General features: G+C 58.5%; 2 protein-coding genes and 1 pseudogene across 2 annotated transcripts; all 3 read right to left on the bottom strand.

Annotated features, from left to right (window-relative positions):
* Window positions 1–2,134: 2,134 nt before the first annotated feature.
* Window positions 2,135–3,435, bottom strand: SPRN (shadow of prion protein). Its single transcript, XM_061181310.1, has 2 exons — window positions 3,416–3,435; window positions 2,135–2,597 (listed from the first exon to the last, which is right to left on the bottom strand). The coding sequence occupies exon 2, from the start codon at window positions 2,579–2,581 to the stop codon at window positions 2,135–2,137; it is 447 nt and encodes a 148-aa protein (XP_061037293.1). The 5' UTR covers window positions 2,582–2,597; window positions 3,416–3,435.
* Window positions 3,436–10,252: 6,817 nt separating this feature from the next.
* Window positions 10,253–11,109, bottom strand: LOC133084319 (ganglioside GM2 activator-like; annotated as a pseudogene).
* A 409-nt stretch (window positions 11,110–11,518) lies between these two features.
* Window positions 11,519–12,796, bottom strand: LOC133092349 (olfactory receptor 6B9-like; the record flags this gene model as incomplete). Its single annotated transcript, XM_061191625.1, is given in 3 exon segments — window positions 11,519–12,030; window positions 12,033–12,468; window positions 12,470–12,796. Coding segments are annotated over 3 exon segments (1,275 nt in total), but the record flags the coding sequence as incomplete, so codon positions are not given.
* Between the last annotated feature and the right edge of the window lie 1,443 nt (window positions 12,797–14,239).

Here is a 14,239-nt window from a genome sequence, read left to right as displayed (position 1 = left end):
GCCCCGTGTGGCTGCCCCACACCCAGCACACCTGCCAAGTCTCCGGAGACACCCACCGGCCTCCTGCCGGAACCCTGACCCGTAGGGGTGGGAAGCATTCAGAGACTCGCGGCTGTGCCAGACTCCAGATGCCCCTGGAGTCGGGCTGGTGTGTGGAACAGCTTGACGAGAGTGGTGTTTCCATCACGTCCCGAGTGCGCTGGCGGCTCACGCTGCAGAGGCACGTGAAGGTCTGGGCCTGCCACAGTCCAGGTCCGGGTGGGTCTCTGAGGCTGAGCACAGCCTGGCCGGGCCCATCAGGGAGAACTGAGTCAACCAAGGGGCCGCCCTGATGGGTCCCCCTGTTCAAGATTTTCAAACGGTCACGCTGCCTCTGAGGCCCCGGCCAGGGCTTGGCCACGACCTGTTGGTCTTTGGGAGCATCGAGCTTCGTCTGGGAGGATGGAGGGCATCTGGGCGCCGCACCCAAGAATGCTGGCAGTGTGGACACAGGAGGCTGCAGGGAGCTGCGTCCTGCAGCGGAGCGCCTGGGTCTTTGGAGGAAAGTGCTTGGTCCAGGTCCCGCGGATAATCTGGAGACCTTCACTGTAACCAGAGCTGAGTGCCAGCTGTGGGACAGCAGAGGTGGCACGGCTCCTGGGAGATGCTGGTCTTGGCACTGGCGTCCATCAGCTGAGTCCAAAGGCCCTGCAGCCCAGGGGCGGGCGAGGGCAGATTCTGGAGGCAGCCCTGCCGGGGAGGCTCCTGCTGAGCACAGGAGAGCCCGAGCCGGAAGCCAGGCCCCGGAGCCGTCCTTCTGAGGGACAAGAGGCTATTCAAGCCAGAGGACATGTGAAAGAGCTGGGGCCGCAGGCTGAGCTCATGGCCAGAGGACCAGGCTGGCGGCTTGAGGGAAAGGCACCTGAGAGATGAAAGGCTGGCCTTCTGCGCGGGTGTTGGGTGCCAGCGGCAAACCCTTGTCAGGACGTGCCCTGTGGTTTCTTCAGAGGCCGCTCTGGCCTCGTTGTGACAGCCCTCGGGGTGTGGAGGAAGCTCAACTTCTCCTGGGCTTTCTTCTGCTGGACAGGTGCCCTCACATCTGGTGGTACTTGCTGGGTGCTGGGCCCTCCCTTGTGGCCGTGCCGGCCGTGGGTCTGACTGGAGCCCCGGCTCCTCCGGTCCACCTCGCCCTCAGCTTCCGAGGGGCTGCCTGCCACAGCTGCCGTGCCCGAGTACAGGCGGGGCTCTTATCCCGGAACGTGGACCTGGAGCTCAGAGCGAATGGAACACTCTTGAAGTTTAAACAGATTTTTTTTCTTCCAAAATAGGTCCAAGAAGAGTTATGTGACTTGTTTCAAGTCAGAGCAAAGTGGCTTTAAGGGAGCCCCTGGCGGCGGGTCTCGCAAAGCGTCTGCCCAGAGGGGGACACGGGCCCTGGGCCCGAGGGCAGGGGCAAGGCGTGGGCAGTTCCTGTGGGCGAGGGTATCCTGGGAGCCATCTGGAGAACCACGGGGCCACGTCTGGGCTCACTAATCCACAGATGTGGCCCCCTTCCTTTCTGGACGGGCAGGCAGCACACCACAGCCTGCGAGGGAAACCTCTCCTCTCCCCCAAATCCTCAAGGCCTTTGGTCCACTGGGGCTGTTTCTGGGGGGGAGGCCACCACGTCCTCAGGGCTGTGGGAGAACCAGCCCAGCCTGAGGGCCCACCTCTCTGCCTGGTGGTCAGCACTGTCCACACCGCTCAAGTGTCCAGGTGGGGTCAGGGGAGCTCGAGTGGCCTGAACAGCTTGTAGAGTGGTGGGCAGCTGGCCAGGACGGTGCAGGAGCCTCAGGGCACCTGCCTTTCTGGCTGGGGAGGGCCCTCACCTCCAAGTGGCAGGCAGGGCATCCTGGAGCTGGTGGGCCACTGGGCCCCTGGTAGGGTGGGAGGTGCGGAGGCTGGGGAGGGGGTCGGGCAGGAGGGGGAACAGGAGGTGCCTCTGGGTCACAGGAGGAGAGGCTGCTGGACTGTCGGGAGTTGGCCACGCAGCTCCTCTGGGCTCAGAGGCCTTGGGCAGTGGAGGCAAGGGGCGCTCAGTGCTGGGCAGCCTCTGCGGTGGCCCGCGGGGCGGGCGCGGGCTGGGGGCAGATCTGGCCCCCGAGCCCAGCCCGGCCTAGGGCCGCAGCAGCCCCAGGGCGCCCAGGGCGCCGCCCAGCAGCAGGCAGAGGTGAGGGTCGCCCGTGGGCCCCGCGCCCGAAGTCCACGCCCGGTAGCTGTAGACGCTTCGGTTCGTTCCGTTGCCGCCGGGTGCGCCGTCCTCGTCGTCCTCCGGGCCATGCTCCCAGGGCCCCGCGGCCCTCCTCCAGCTCGAGCCCGCCGCCAGGCCCGCGGCTGCCCCCGCCGCTGCCCCCGCCGCCGCTCCTGCGGCCACGCGCAGCGAGGAGCCGGCGTAGCGGGGCGCAGGCCTCACGCGCACCCTCGAGGCCCCGCGCGCGCCCCCGCGCAGCCCGCCCCGGGCGCTGCCGCGAGCCCCGCCACGGCCGCCCTTGGCCGCGCCGCTGTCGCAGAGGAAGGTGGCCGCTAGCAGCAGAGCCCAGCACGCGGCGGCAGTCCAGTTCATCTTCGTGGAGCAAAACCTGCGGGAGGACGGAGGAAGGGACCTCAGCTTCCGCGAGGCCCAGGGCGCCCGGGGCCTGGGGACAGGGGCTCAGCATTTGGTGGTACATGGGGCCCCAGCACCTTGGAGCACTACCCGCCCAGGCTGGCGTGGGCTGAGAGGAGGGGGTTTTAATGCCGGAGGATTAGGGACTCAGGCCTGGGGAGGGCGTGGGCTCTTGCTCAGTAACTGGGAAGGGGCGGGAGGGGGGGAGAGGGTTCTGCACCTGCGGGTTATTCTGTGCTTGGTGGGGGGGGTGGAGTGGGGGCAAAGAATGGGCGGTGGTGAGCATCCTCCGGTGGGCGGGGGGCGCTCAGGCCTGGGGAGGGGGCTCCGTATTCTGGGCTGCTCTGGAAGGACCGACTCAGGCCTCCAGGGCTCGGCAAGACCGGAGGCCACCCTGGGGTCTCAGGGACCGAGGGCCCCCAAGGAACCAGATCGGGGTCTGGAGAAGGGACCAACGGTGAGACTCGGCCCGGCCCTCCCAGCCCCTTCCGGGGCTGCGCGGGGCCAGAGCCGGTTCGGGCCTCGCGGGCTGGTCACACTGTGCGGACCCCGCCCCACCGCCGCAGGCCCGGACCCAGCTTAGGGTCGCCTCCCCTACTTCTGTCTCGCGCTCCACCCCTCACCCACCGCCTGGCTCAGCTGCTGGGCCGGGGCACCGGGACGCGACCACCTGCCGGCGGCTCCACCCTCCGCCCGGGCCCTGTCGGCCCCTCGCTGCGTCTTCATTTCTAGCCCGGCGGGCGCCAGCCCCAGCCTCCCGGTGCGCGCCCACATTCCGCCGCCCGGCCTTACCAGCCACGGGCCTCGCTCGGAACCGCGGCGGCCGCTCCAGGGACCGCTGCCGAGCGGGAAGGAAGGAGCTGCGGCGGAGACTGCCCGGGGCGCCGAGCGCCAAGCGCCGACCGCGGAGCCTGGCTTTTGCGTGAGGCCTCCGCCCTAGGCTTGGGGGTGGGCAGACGCGGAGGCGCATCCCGCGGGAGACGGAAGGGAGGAGATAAAGGCAGGCGCTCGGAGGCGCAGCCCCTCTCGCTGCCCAGCACCCCGTCCTAGCGGCCCCCGTCCCCCCTCCCCGCCACCCCCCCGTCCCCCCTCCCCGCCCCCCCCGTCCCCCCTCCCCGCCACCACCCCCCCCCGTCCCCCCTCCCCGCCACCCCCCCCCCCCCCCCCCCCCCCCCCCCCCCCCCCCCCCCCCCCCCCGTCCTGTCTGTCGACAGGACCGTCTGCCCCGCTGTCTTCAGCACCCGGTGCGCACACCGCCACTTTCCCACACTCCATCCCATCCCACCCGCCCCAAACCCTAACCTCTCCCACCCCACCCTCTCCCGTTCCTCGTTTCCATCCTTCCCGGGGTGGGTGTGTCCCAGACACAGGGACCACAGAACGCGACGTCGGACCCTGAGCTCCTGACCGCGGTGCACAGAGAGGGGAGGACGGCTCTCCAGGGCCCCATGGTGTCCGAGTCCCAGAGCAGCACCCCCTCGTGGGCCCACCTCCTCCCACCCTTCAGGGCCCACTGTTCAGGCTCCTCCAGGGGGTCCTCAGGTAGCCCCGCCACCGGTAACCCGACTGCTCAAGCCAGCGGGCCTCCCCAGTCCCGGCCGGATTGGACTCTGGGACCACGTCTGAAATGGTGCTGTCTTGCTTTCCAAGGTTGGTTTGTCCTCTGGAATCTCTTCCCCTCCACCCACTGACTCTAGGCCTTCACCCCAGCCACTCCACCTGGGGACACCAGGCCCTCTTCATGGTGTCGGGGGTGGGCACAGGGACCTCCTGAACTTCAGAGGGTTGTTATGTGATTCGATCTCTCAGCTTCCATCAGACCCTCGTGGTCCCTGGAGTCTCAGCACCGCCGCTCCACACGTTCTCCTGGGCAATCTCAGGGCCTGTGGGTTTCAAATGCCACCTGGGCCAGAGGGGCAGCGGCCAAGGAGAGAGCCTCCCGCCCAGCCTCAGGGATCAGGCTGCTGTGGTGATGGATGGCGGGAGGGGTGGGGACAGCAATGGGGGTTCGTCCAAGGTTTGCATTCTCTGGTCGAGCCCCCCCCCCGGTCCCACGCACAGAACGGCCCCCAGAGTGTTGCTCACCCCGAGGAAACAAGGGCGTTTCTCTGACGGGGTCAGGAAGCGCCTGGAAGCCCCGGCGCGGTGTGGGGCCTGCTGGGGACAGCTGCCACTTTGGCCTCTCAGCATCCTTTCCCTGTTCCAGTCAAAGCATCCATGTGTGTGCCCTGGGGAGCCAGCCCTCTCTTATGCTCGGCCCATGGGGGTCTGACTGTGACTGCCCCCTCCCCTGGTCTTGTGAGGGGATGTGGCATGCCCTGTGGCTCTTCCTGGCCACGTGGACCTGCTTCCCAGTGTAGGGCTCCTGGCCGTGCTCTGAGCTGCTGAGAGAGGCCGCTCTCCTTCCGCGGGAGGCTGAGCCTGGAGCCGTTGCATGTGAGGACCCGTCACCCGCGTGGAGCCTTCGCATGGAGCCCGAGGGCAAGTGAGGTGGGCCCTGTGCCCCCTCGACCTCCTGGGTCAGGCAGCGCCACAGCTGACGCCATGGACCTTCTCTGGATGAGTGCTTTCCGTCACCTGCACTTAGAGGGTCCCCAGCCCGATGGCCCGTCCCTGCCGCCTCATTCTCAAGGGTCCTGCCGAACACAGGGAGCTTCCAGGCAGCCTTCCCACTGCTTCGTTTTAAAGTATGAACAGCAAATAGCGTTTATCAGGCATTCGAAGACAGAAAGTCTGCAACACAACAGAGAAAGACCAAGGTAAAGAAATGGGGGAAAAAAAGAAGGCTCAGGAAGTTTGAGGAATTAGAAGAAAACCTAAGAAACAAACAAAAAATACTCCAATTCATAGGCTCAGAAAAGCTGGGGGGGATACTATTTATATCAGAACAGGATGCTGTGACAAAGGTCGAGGCTAAGAAAGAACCTCTGAAAAACAACCAGGAGAATTGAATTATAAAGTTAAAGAAATTTCTCTGGATGAACAGCAAACAGATGGCAAATATGAGAGAAAGGGCACAGTTTTGGGCTCTGAGTCTGACAGATAGTTGTTCGGAGGAGAGAGAAGGAGAACCAAGGGCACCACGTAGGAAGAGCCACGGGTTGAGGCTTAATTAACCCTTTTATGAGACCCTAAACCTTTTCTCTTAAAATATATAAGGGAAGCACAGAAAAATATTTAGACTATTTTATGTTTAAATATCAACATGAAAAATCTAAATAAAATATTAGCCACTGAGCCCAACAGTACATCAAAAGCAGGTCAGCACCACTCGGGTCCAGGCGGTTTCAACATTGTCGAGTACGTGGACGTACTTTACTCACTGCTGCACCAAGGGAGAAGAACGCTCACGATTTTCTCAGAAGGAGAAGACAAAGCATTTCATTTCTTAATTTTTTTTTTTTTGGGGGTGTTTTTTGCATGTGAAAATGTATTACTATCGTGCCATCACCATCAAAACTTACGATCTTGGTCCTTTCTTCTAACCTTTGCGTTAAGGCCAAAAGAGAGACATTGGCTACTTTGACGACCTACAAGACGACTCCAGGAATGTCACCAACAGCATGACCTTTGCGACCAAATCCAGCAACCAGAACTTCATCATTTTCCTCAATAAAGTTCAAACAACCATCACTGGGTACAAAGGCTGTGATTTTTTGGCCATTCTTCATTAACTGAACCCTGACACACTTCCCTATGGCAGAATTTGGCTGTTTGGCTTCAACCCCTACGTTTTCGAGCACAGTTCCCTTTGCATGAGAAGCGCCTCCATAAGGGCTGGCCCTCTGGGCTGTGCTTTCTTGTACTGTTTATCAGGCCACTTCTGGGCTTGTCAGTGGCTACGGAGCTTCCTGGCAGGATGAAGACATGCCACGGGCCTGAGCAAAAGAGAGCCATTTCTTAATTTTTAAATGTTATTTTTTTTAGTTTTTTTAATTGAAATATATATGACATGTAACATGTTGTAAATTTAAGGTGTCCAACATGTTGATTTGGTACATTTACATACTGTAATATGATCGCCATTGTCAAGCGTTTGATTTCCATCAACACTCATTGGTGGGGAAAAATGCCAAGAAAACTAGTCGTTGAAATGAATTTTTTAACTCGATTAAGGCTGTATTTCAAAAAAACCCTCAGCAGACATCATATTTAATGGAGAACCTTTAAATGTGTTCCCTTAAAAAATATGAACAAGAAAAGCTTCCTACTCTCACCACTTCTGTTGATCAGAGTGAAGTCCGGCCTGAGACCAGGAGACAGCCATGCACTGGAGAAGCCACAGGCTCTGCAGTTCGACTGCTTACCACCCCCCGCAGCTGGGGAGCCAACGACTAGGCAGAGCCGACGAAGCCTGCAACAGGGTGTGCTCTGAGGGTGCCCGGGGGGTTTTGCTCCCCCAAAAGAGGGCATGCTCTCCCCCTCCCCTTCCTCCAGCCTGGATTGTGGACTTGGTGCTGGGAGTTGCTGCTGCCATCTGAAGACTGCAGGCTGGACGCCAAGGCTAGTGGGTGGGTGGAAGGTGGGGAGGAGCGTCCTGGGTCCTGGACACTCAGCGGTGCTGCTCTGCTGGCCCTGTACTGCCCATGGCCTGACCGCTTGTCCCTGTTGGTTCAAGCGATTGCTACCTGGATATTCTGTGACTGCAGCCATGTGTGGGTCTTAGGGTTGATAAAATAGAATTTCTCTACCAGAACAAGAAATAGCTAGAAAATATAAAATAGGGAATTCCCTGGTGGTCCAGTGGTTAGGACTGCGTGCTTTCACTGCCGAAGGAGGCACTGGGTCCCGTCGTCCCTGGTCGGGGAACTAAGATCACACAAGCCGCACAGCGCAGCCAAATTAAAAAAATGAAGAAGAAGAAAAAATTAACAGTGGTTCTCTAAAAAAAGAAAGAAAGAAAGAAAAAAACCCCGAAAATATAAAATAAAATGCCATGCACAGTAACAACCAACTCCATAAATAACCTCCCACGATGCAAAGGATCTCTGTGGCAAAAAAAAGAGAAAAGTCATTAAGGGACATAAAAGAAGACCTGCATAAACGGGGGAGAAACAAGGACAGCACAAGTTGATACCTTGAGTGACCCTTCTCCACAGTTAACCCATAAACTTGGTGAAATTCCAATAAGAATCTCCGCAGAGTTTTTAAAGGAACCTGTTAATTTACTGAATTGTGTCCCCACCATTCATTCCTGTCCCCAGCACCTGAGAATGTGACTGTATTTGGAGATGGGTCTTTACAGAGGTGATTAAGGTAAAATGAGGTCATCAGGGTGGTCCTGACCCAGTATGACTGGTGTCCTTATAAGAAGAGATCAGGTCACAGACATGCACCCAGGGATGACCACGTGAGGATGCAGGGGGCAGATGGCTGATTACAAGCCAAGGACAGTGGCCCCCGTGAAACCAACCCTGGTGACACTTTATCTCAGACTTCCAGCCTCCAGAATTGTGAGAAAATGAATTTCTGGCATATAAGCTGTCCAGTCTGTGGTGCTTTGTTACGGCAGCCCAAGCAAACTAATACAGAACCCGAGGGTTTCTAAAGTCCATACAGAAAAATTAAGGTCAAATATAATTAATTTTGAAAAAGCAGATCAAAGAAGAGGGATTCACTGTGCCAGATATTAAGATGTTGCAGAAGCCATGGTGATAAAACAATCCAGTCTTGGCAGAACAGAGAGAGAGACCAATGCGAGAGAAGAAGGGCATCACTGACAGACCAGGTAGGAGCTTGTACATGTGCATAGGAATCAAACAAGGCTGAGAATTCGATAGAGAATGGGAAAACTGTGAGAGGAGCCAGATGGAAACTCTAGAGCTAAAAAAACACATTAGAAAACAGATTAGACAGATAGAAAGCATTAGTAACCTGGAAGGCCGTCTTCTGAAGACCAGAGGGAAGAAAGAGAGAAAGCATTAGTAACCTGGAAGGCCGTCTTCTGAAGACCAGAGGGAAGAAAGAGAGAAAGCATTAGTAACCTGGAAGGCCATCTTCTGAAGACCAGAGGGAAGAAAGAGAGAAAGCATTAGTAACCTGGAAGGCCGTCTTCTGAAGACCAGAGGGAAGAAAGAGCATGCAGAACAGGCTGCAGGGGGTCATGGGGGACCCTATGAAAGGTCCAACATACACGCACTTTTTTTCAAGTTAAAAAGATTTATTACCATTCCAGCCTTCATGTGAGCCCAGAACACGGGGCTGGTCACGGGTGGTTAAGTTGTCATGAGAGGACAGGATAGTGAACAAACCCAGGCACCTGACATGAGTCTACCTCTCTTCGCTGGACCCCTGCTCCTCAGTGGCTGCTGGCGGGTCCACCTGTTCAGCCTCTGCCCCACTCACCCTGACGGAGCTCCAGGGCCAGGGCAGGCAGCCTCGTGATCCCTGAGCTCACAGCTCTGAGGCCGCCTCTGCTCCCCAAGCACCGGAGGAGCCTTCTAGGGTCAGGCACTATGGATTTGGCCCCATGGAGGGAGAAACAGTGCTGGAGGAGTTGTCTCAAGGTTAAAAGGACAAGGCATGCATGTCCTTACATCCCAGGCCACCAACTGGCCACCCATGAGCCAGCCAGATTTCCCCAGTGACAAGTCTGTTTGGCCCCTTCTGCCTGCTCAGTATTTAAAAAAATAATTGGTTGCCGATATTTAAAAATTGATTTCATTTAAAAGTCTGGATTTCTGGCTTCTCGAGGGAAAAAAAAATTGAGAGTATTTTGTAATGCTGGGCCCACATTCTCCTGTGGTACTTACTGGCTATAGCTAGACAGCAGCTGTCCCTACGGACCGGATGTGCCCTTTCCAACTCACCCCAGTCCCCTCATCCCTGATTATACCCCCGGCTCGAGACTGGGCAGCCGCTGCCTCGGATCGGTTATGTTATACGAAGGAAAAAATGAAAGATGTGCCCGGAAACAGCATGTTCCTCGTGGTCCTCATCATTTACTGATGTCTTGTGCTTTGCCCTGCAGGCACCTGAGTTCGCAGACTATCTTAAACACATAGAGCATTCTCACATATCTCTCCCATCACATGCCCTGCCTCTCCAGGATACACTGTGCCCCACTGTTAACTGGGCAAGTCTAGAAAAGAACACTAAATCATAGAAGTTAATGGAGGAACAGACTGAGATCGACTCCTTCAGACCCTTCATTGTAAGAGGGGGTGGGAGTAAAATGAAAACTGTTAGTACTCTCACTCTGCTTTTAGGTCAGTGACACACACAAAAAATCAATGAGAAAAATCATAAAGGTACTTCAGGAGACCAAGACTGGGTCAATCTGAACGGGGGGTCATAAAACGTGTTAGCCCCCTTCCTTGACTGTTTAGAAAATGAGTTGAGTTCTTAGGGAGAAAGCCATGGGGGTGAGGAGGAAAATGCAGTGGCTGGCCCAGTAGTTGTCCTGGGCTGTCAAAAACCACCAGGCTCATCCGCCCTTAGGTTAGGGCTGTTGGCCCACGCCTAAAAATTTTGTAGGTGGCATAAAATGACTTTCAGCGGGGTAGTGTCATCATTGTAGAAAGGGGCTCGAGAAAGGACAGAGAGTAGAATCTGGCCTTGGCCAACGTAAGACAGAGGAAGAGGATGCCTTCCTCACACCCCCTGCATTCTGCTGTGGCAAGGGCCACCTTATTTGCCCTTCAGGGAGGCGGAGATTTTGACACAGCCCAGACGCTTCCCGTTGCTGCTTAGGATGATCTCCGGCCGGTAGTTCCCACTGCTGAGCCGGCTGGGCAACTCCAGGTCAGGCAGGAAGAAGTCAGACTTGGGCAGTGAGTAGGTGCCTTCTTTGAAGGGACAGTTTCAGGGAAGCCCATAGGTGTGCAGGGGTTCTGGGCAGGGATTCTCAAGGGGAGTTAACACTCAAGCACATTACAGAAGTTCTCGTAGGTGCAGCTACCAAGTTGCTCCACACGTGGGACTTTGACCCAAAAGCCAGCCACTTCCTTCTCCAGAGTTAATACCACCTTCAGAGGATCTTTGAGGTCCACAGTGGTCCTGACCTCAGCACTGATGGTCATGTTCCCGGGAATGACAATGGGGTCAGGTTCCACAGTCAGGCTGTTGATCACCGCAGGGTCCTTCCCCTCATCGCAGTTATCCCAGGAAATGCTACAGAGCCGGGAGAGCCTTCGAGAGGATGCGTGCAGGAGCTGCTGGGCCGGCGAGAAGCAAGCCCAGGGAGATGAGGAATGGAGCCTCATGCCTCATCAGGGGAATGGACCCTCATCAGGGGGTTCATCACAAAGGGTGGGTCCTCACCGGGTTAACTACAAGTTTTGTGGAGGTGACGACGCCTTTAAATGCCTGCCTGTATTGGTTATGCAAAGCTGTGCTTTCCAACATACACGCACTTTTGAAACCAAAAGGAGAGGAAGGAAGAATGAGGCAGATGCAGTGTTTAAGGAGATAATGGCTGATAACTTTCCAAAACTGATGAGAGAAAGCAAGTCTCGAATTCTAGAAGCATGACAAACTCCAAGCATGATAACTACAAAAAAAAAAAAAAAAAAAAAAGAGAAAAGCATACCCTGGACACTAAACACAACAACAAGATCTTGAAAGCTTCCGGGAGTGGGGGAAAGCCAGAGACTGACCAGGTTACAGGTGGTCAGGGCAGTGACGGTGGAGGGGCACCTTCCTGGGAGCTCGGAGTGAGCCCGTCCTGGGCTGAGGACCTGTCCCCTGACTGGGTGCTGAAGCTCCCTGTGAGAGGCAACTGGAGCCTTTGGAGTTTCGGCGGCTCCCACTGTGCTCCCGTCTCAGGGTGAGGGGGGAAGAGAGGAGCTTGCTGGCTGCGCTAGTGGGAGAGAGCCATGGCCTGCCTGCTGTGGGCTGGTGGCTGTGAGCAGATGACGGGGGACGGATTTGAAGTTCCTCCCCCTGCAGCTGGTGCTAGGAGGGGCCAGGGGCCTGGTGGAGTTGGGCCAGGGCCTCCCTGATGTCGTGGTTCTGCAGGCAGTAGATGACGGGGTTAAGCCATGGGGTCACAACCAAGTAGACCATGGACACCAGCTTGTTGAAGTCGAAGGAGCTGACGGCGTGAGGCCAGGCGTACCTGAAGATGGTGGTGGTGTAGAAGATGGCCACCAGCGCCAGGTGGGAAGCACAGGTGGAGAAGGCCTTCTGGCGGCCGGCCCCTCCTGGGATGCTCAGCACCGTGGCCACGATGTGGGCATAGGAGACCACGGTCACTGGCAGGAAGGTCGCGCGCACAGCCAGGGCTGCCACGAAGTCCAGCACTTTGATGGTGATGGTGCCGGAGCAGCAGAGCCGCAGCAGGGGTGAGATGTCACGGAAGAAGTTGTTGAGGACGTTGAGGCCTCAGAGCCTGAGGCAGGAGGTGAGAGCCATGGACACAAAGGAGACCAGGAAGCCACCCAGCCAGGCGCTGAGGGCCAGACTCAGCAGAGCCTCGAGTCCATGATGGCCGGCTAGTGCAGCAGGTGGCAGATGGCCAGGTACCGGTCACAGGCCATGGTGGCCAGGAGCAAGCACTCAGAGGCGCCAAGGGAGAGGAAGAGGAACAGCTGGGTGAGGCAGCCTGAGAAGGAGATGGTCCTCGCCGAGACCAGGAGGCCAGCCAGCAGCTTGGGGATGGTGACCGAGGTGTAGAGGGTCTCCAGCACGGACAGGTTGGCCAGGGAGTAGTACATGGGTGTGTGCAGTGGACGGCTGGCTCTGATGGTCACCACGATGACCAGGTTCTCCAGGACAGTCACCATGTAGATCGCGAAGAATGACCCGAGCAGCAGCCCCTGAAGGTGGCACAGCTCAGGGAAGCCCAGCAGGATGACATCTGTCACCAAAGTCTCAGTGGAGTTGGTGGAGTTTCTCATAGCCCTCCCTGGCAGGGGCGTCACTTCTGAGTACCCTGGACAGCGGAGAGATGCAGGTGTGATGTGTGCTGGGCAGGGGGCCGGGTCGTGAGAGCTGCATGGGGGCACTGTAACCCTTCTCAAAGCTGCTGCAGCGCTGACCCCCTCTCAGCCCAGCACGCGCCTCGCCCCGAGCTAACACCTGGCAAGGGGGCCTCGGCTCCTGCACACCAGTGCGCGCAGATACACCTCTTACCTCCACACTCATGTGGATGCTCTCAGGTGCGTACTGTCCCCTGTCCCAGCACCAGGTACACGGACAGGCGTGGGAGTGCGTGTGCCCGTGCACACACACACACACACACAGGTGCACTCGTACGTGCACACACACTCACACGCAGGTGTATGTGTGCACATAGCAGGAGAGAAGACCCATTCTGCCTGCCTGGTGTGCCATCTTAGGCTGTGCGTCTGGGCTCTTCCCTGGCCTCCTCCACGTGGGCCCCCAGGGACGGCTGCTCCATGCTGCTCTCTGGCCAGGGCCCCTCACGCCTCAGGAAGGACACCACTTCCATCAGATGGCCAGCCGGCTCCCCAGGGGTGAGCAAAACCTGGGCCAGGGGTTTGCAGGGCTGGGGGTGGGGTGGGAGGGTTCATCCCCACTTTTGGTGTCCCCACATGACTCTCCTTGAACCGGCCTGAGGTCTTTATCCTGTGTTTTCTGAGCATCAAAGTGGCCTTTGGGGGATGGTGGAATCGGTCCACTCAGAGCCTTTCAAGGGCCGCGCAGTTGGGGACTTTTGTGCCAGGACGCCCAGGAGTTGGGTGTCTGACGGATGGGCGAGCGGCAGGGAGGTGTGGCGGGCTGGGGCGGAGCCGGCGAGTGCTCCCCACTGGTGGGCGAGGGGCTCCTGGGGCCTCAGCTCCTCTTCAGCCCCTCCCCCACTCTGCGAGGTCGGGGTCTGTCCAGCAGGACCAGGGGGCGCGCTGGAGGTGGAGGGTGATTCCTGCCGGCAGGTGTACTTCTTGGGCGACCCTCAGCCGGTTCCTCCTACATTTACCTTCCCTGCGCCGGGGCTGAGCAGGCGGCTGCTCCTGGCTCACCTCGAAGAGGCTCGGAGACCCCCCCTGATAGCGTCCGGTGCCCAGCCCCGTGGGGAGGGGCTGCAGGAGGGCTCAGAGCTGGTGGGGGGTGCAGAGGGGACTGAGGACTGTGCCCCAATCCCTGGCGATGTGAGACCCGTCAGCGATGCGGCAGAAGAGGCTGGGCCTGAGAAGGGGCTGCAGAACCGGGGTTGGTGGGCCAGCTTGGACACAGGGCATCAGGGCTGGGGGCTCCAGGAGCCCATGCCCTGCTGTCTATGCCGTGCAACTTGGTGGCAGGTGTTGGGGGCACCCGGAAGGTGCTGCCCTCGTAGCAGCCCCAGGCCCTTTGCCTCAAGACCAAGGTCACTGCCAACCCACCCTACCCCTCCCCTCGCAGAAGGTCTCCAGGGAGGGTCTAGGGGAAGTGCCGCATCTCACTGGGTCCTGCTGCCTCAGGGCACAGGTGGCTTTTATGGCGCTCACTAGAGGCCTTGCCCCCCAGCCCTGTCTTCCGGAGGACGCTAATTGCGAATTCTCACCGCAGCGGGACTCTCAGGGTCCATGGCGGGACTGTGAGGAGGGATATGATGTGGCGGGGGGGGGGGGGGGGGGCGTCCCGCCTTCCCCACGGGACACGTAGAGCCTGGCCTGTTACCTGCCCTCCAGGTGCCCTGGCCCTGGTGACGCCTGAGACCAGCTCCCAGTCTCAAGG

The sequence above is a fragment of the Eubalaena glacialis genome, chromosome 1 (genome assembly GCF_028564815.1).
Source record: "Eubalaena glacialis isolate mEubGla1 chromosome 1, mEubGla1.1.hap2.+ XY, whole genome shotgun sequence".
NCBI classification, from domain to species: domain Eukaryota; kingdom Metazoa; phylum Chordata; class Mammalia; order Artiodactyla; family Balaenidae; genus Eubalaena; species Eubalaena glacialis.
This window is presented reverse-complemented; position numbering and strand designations above follow the sequence as displayed.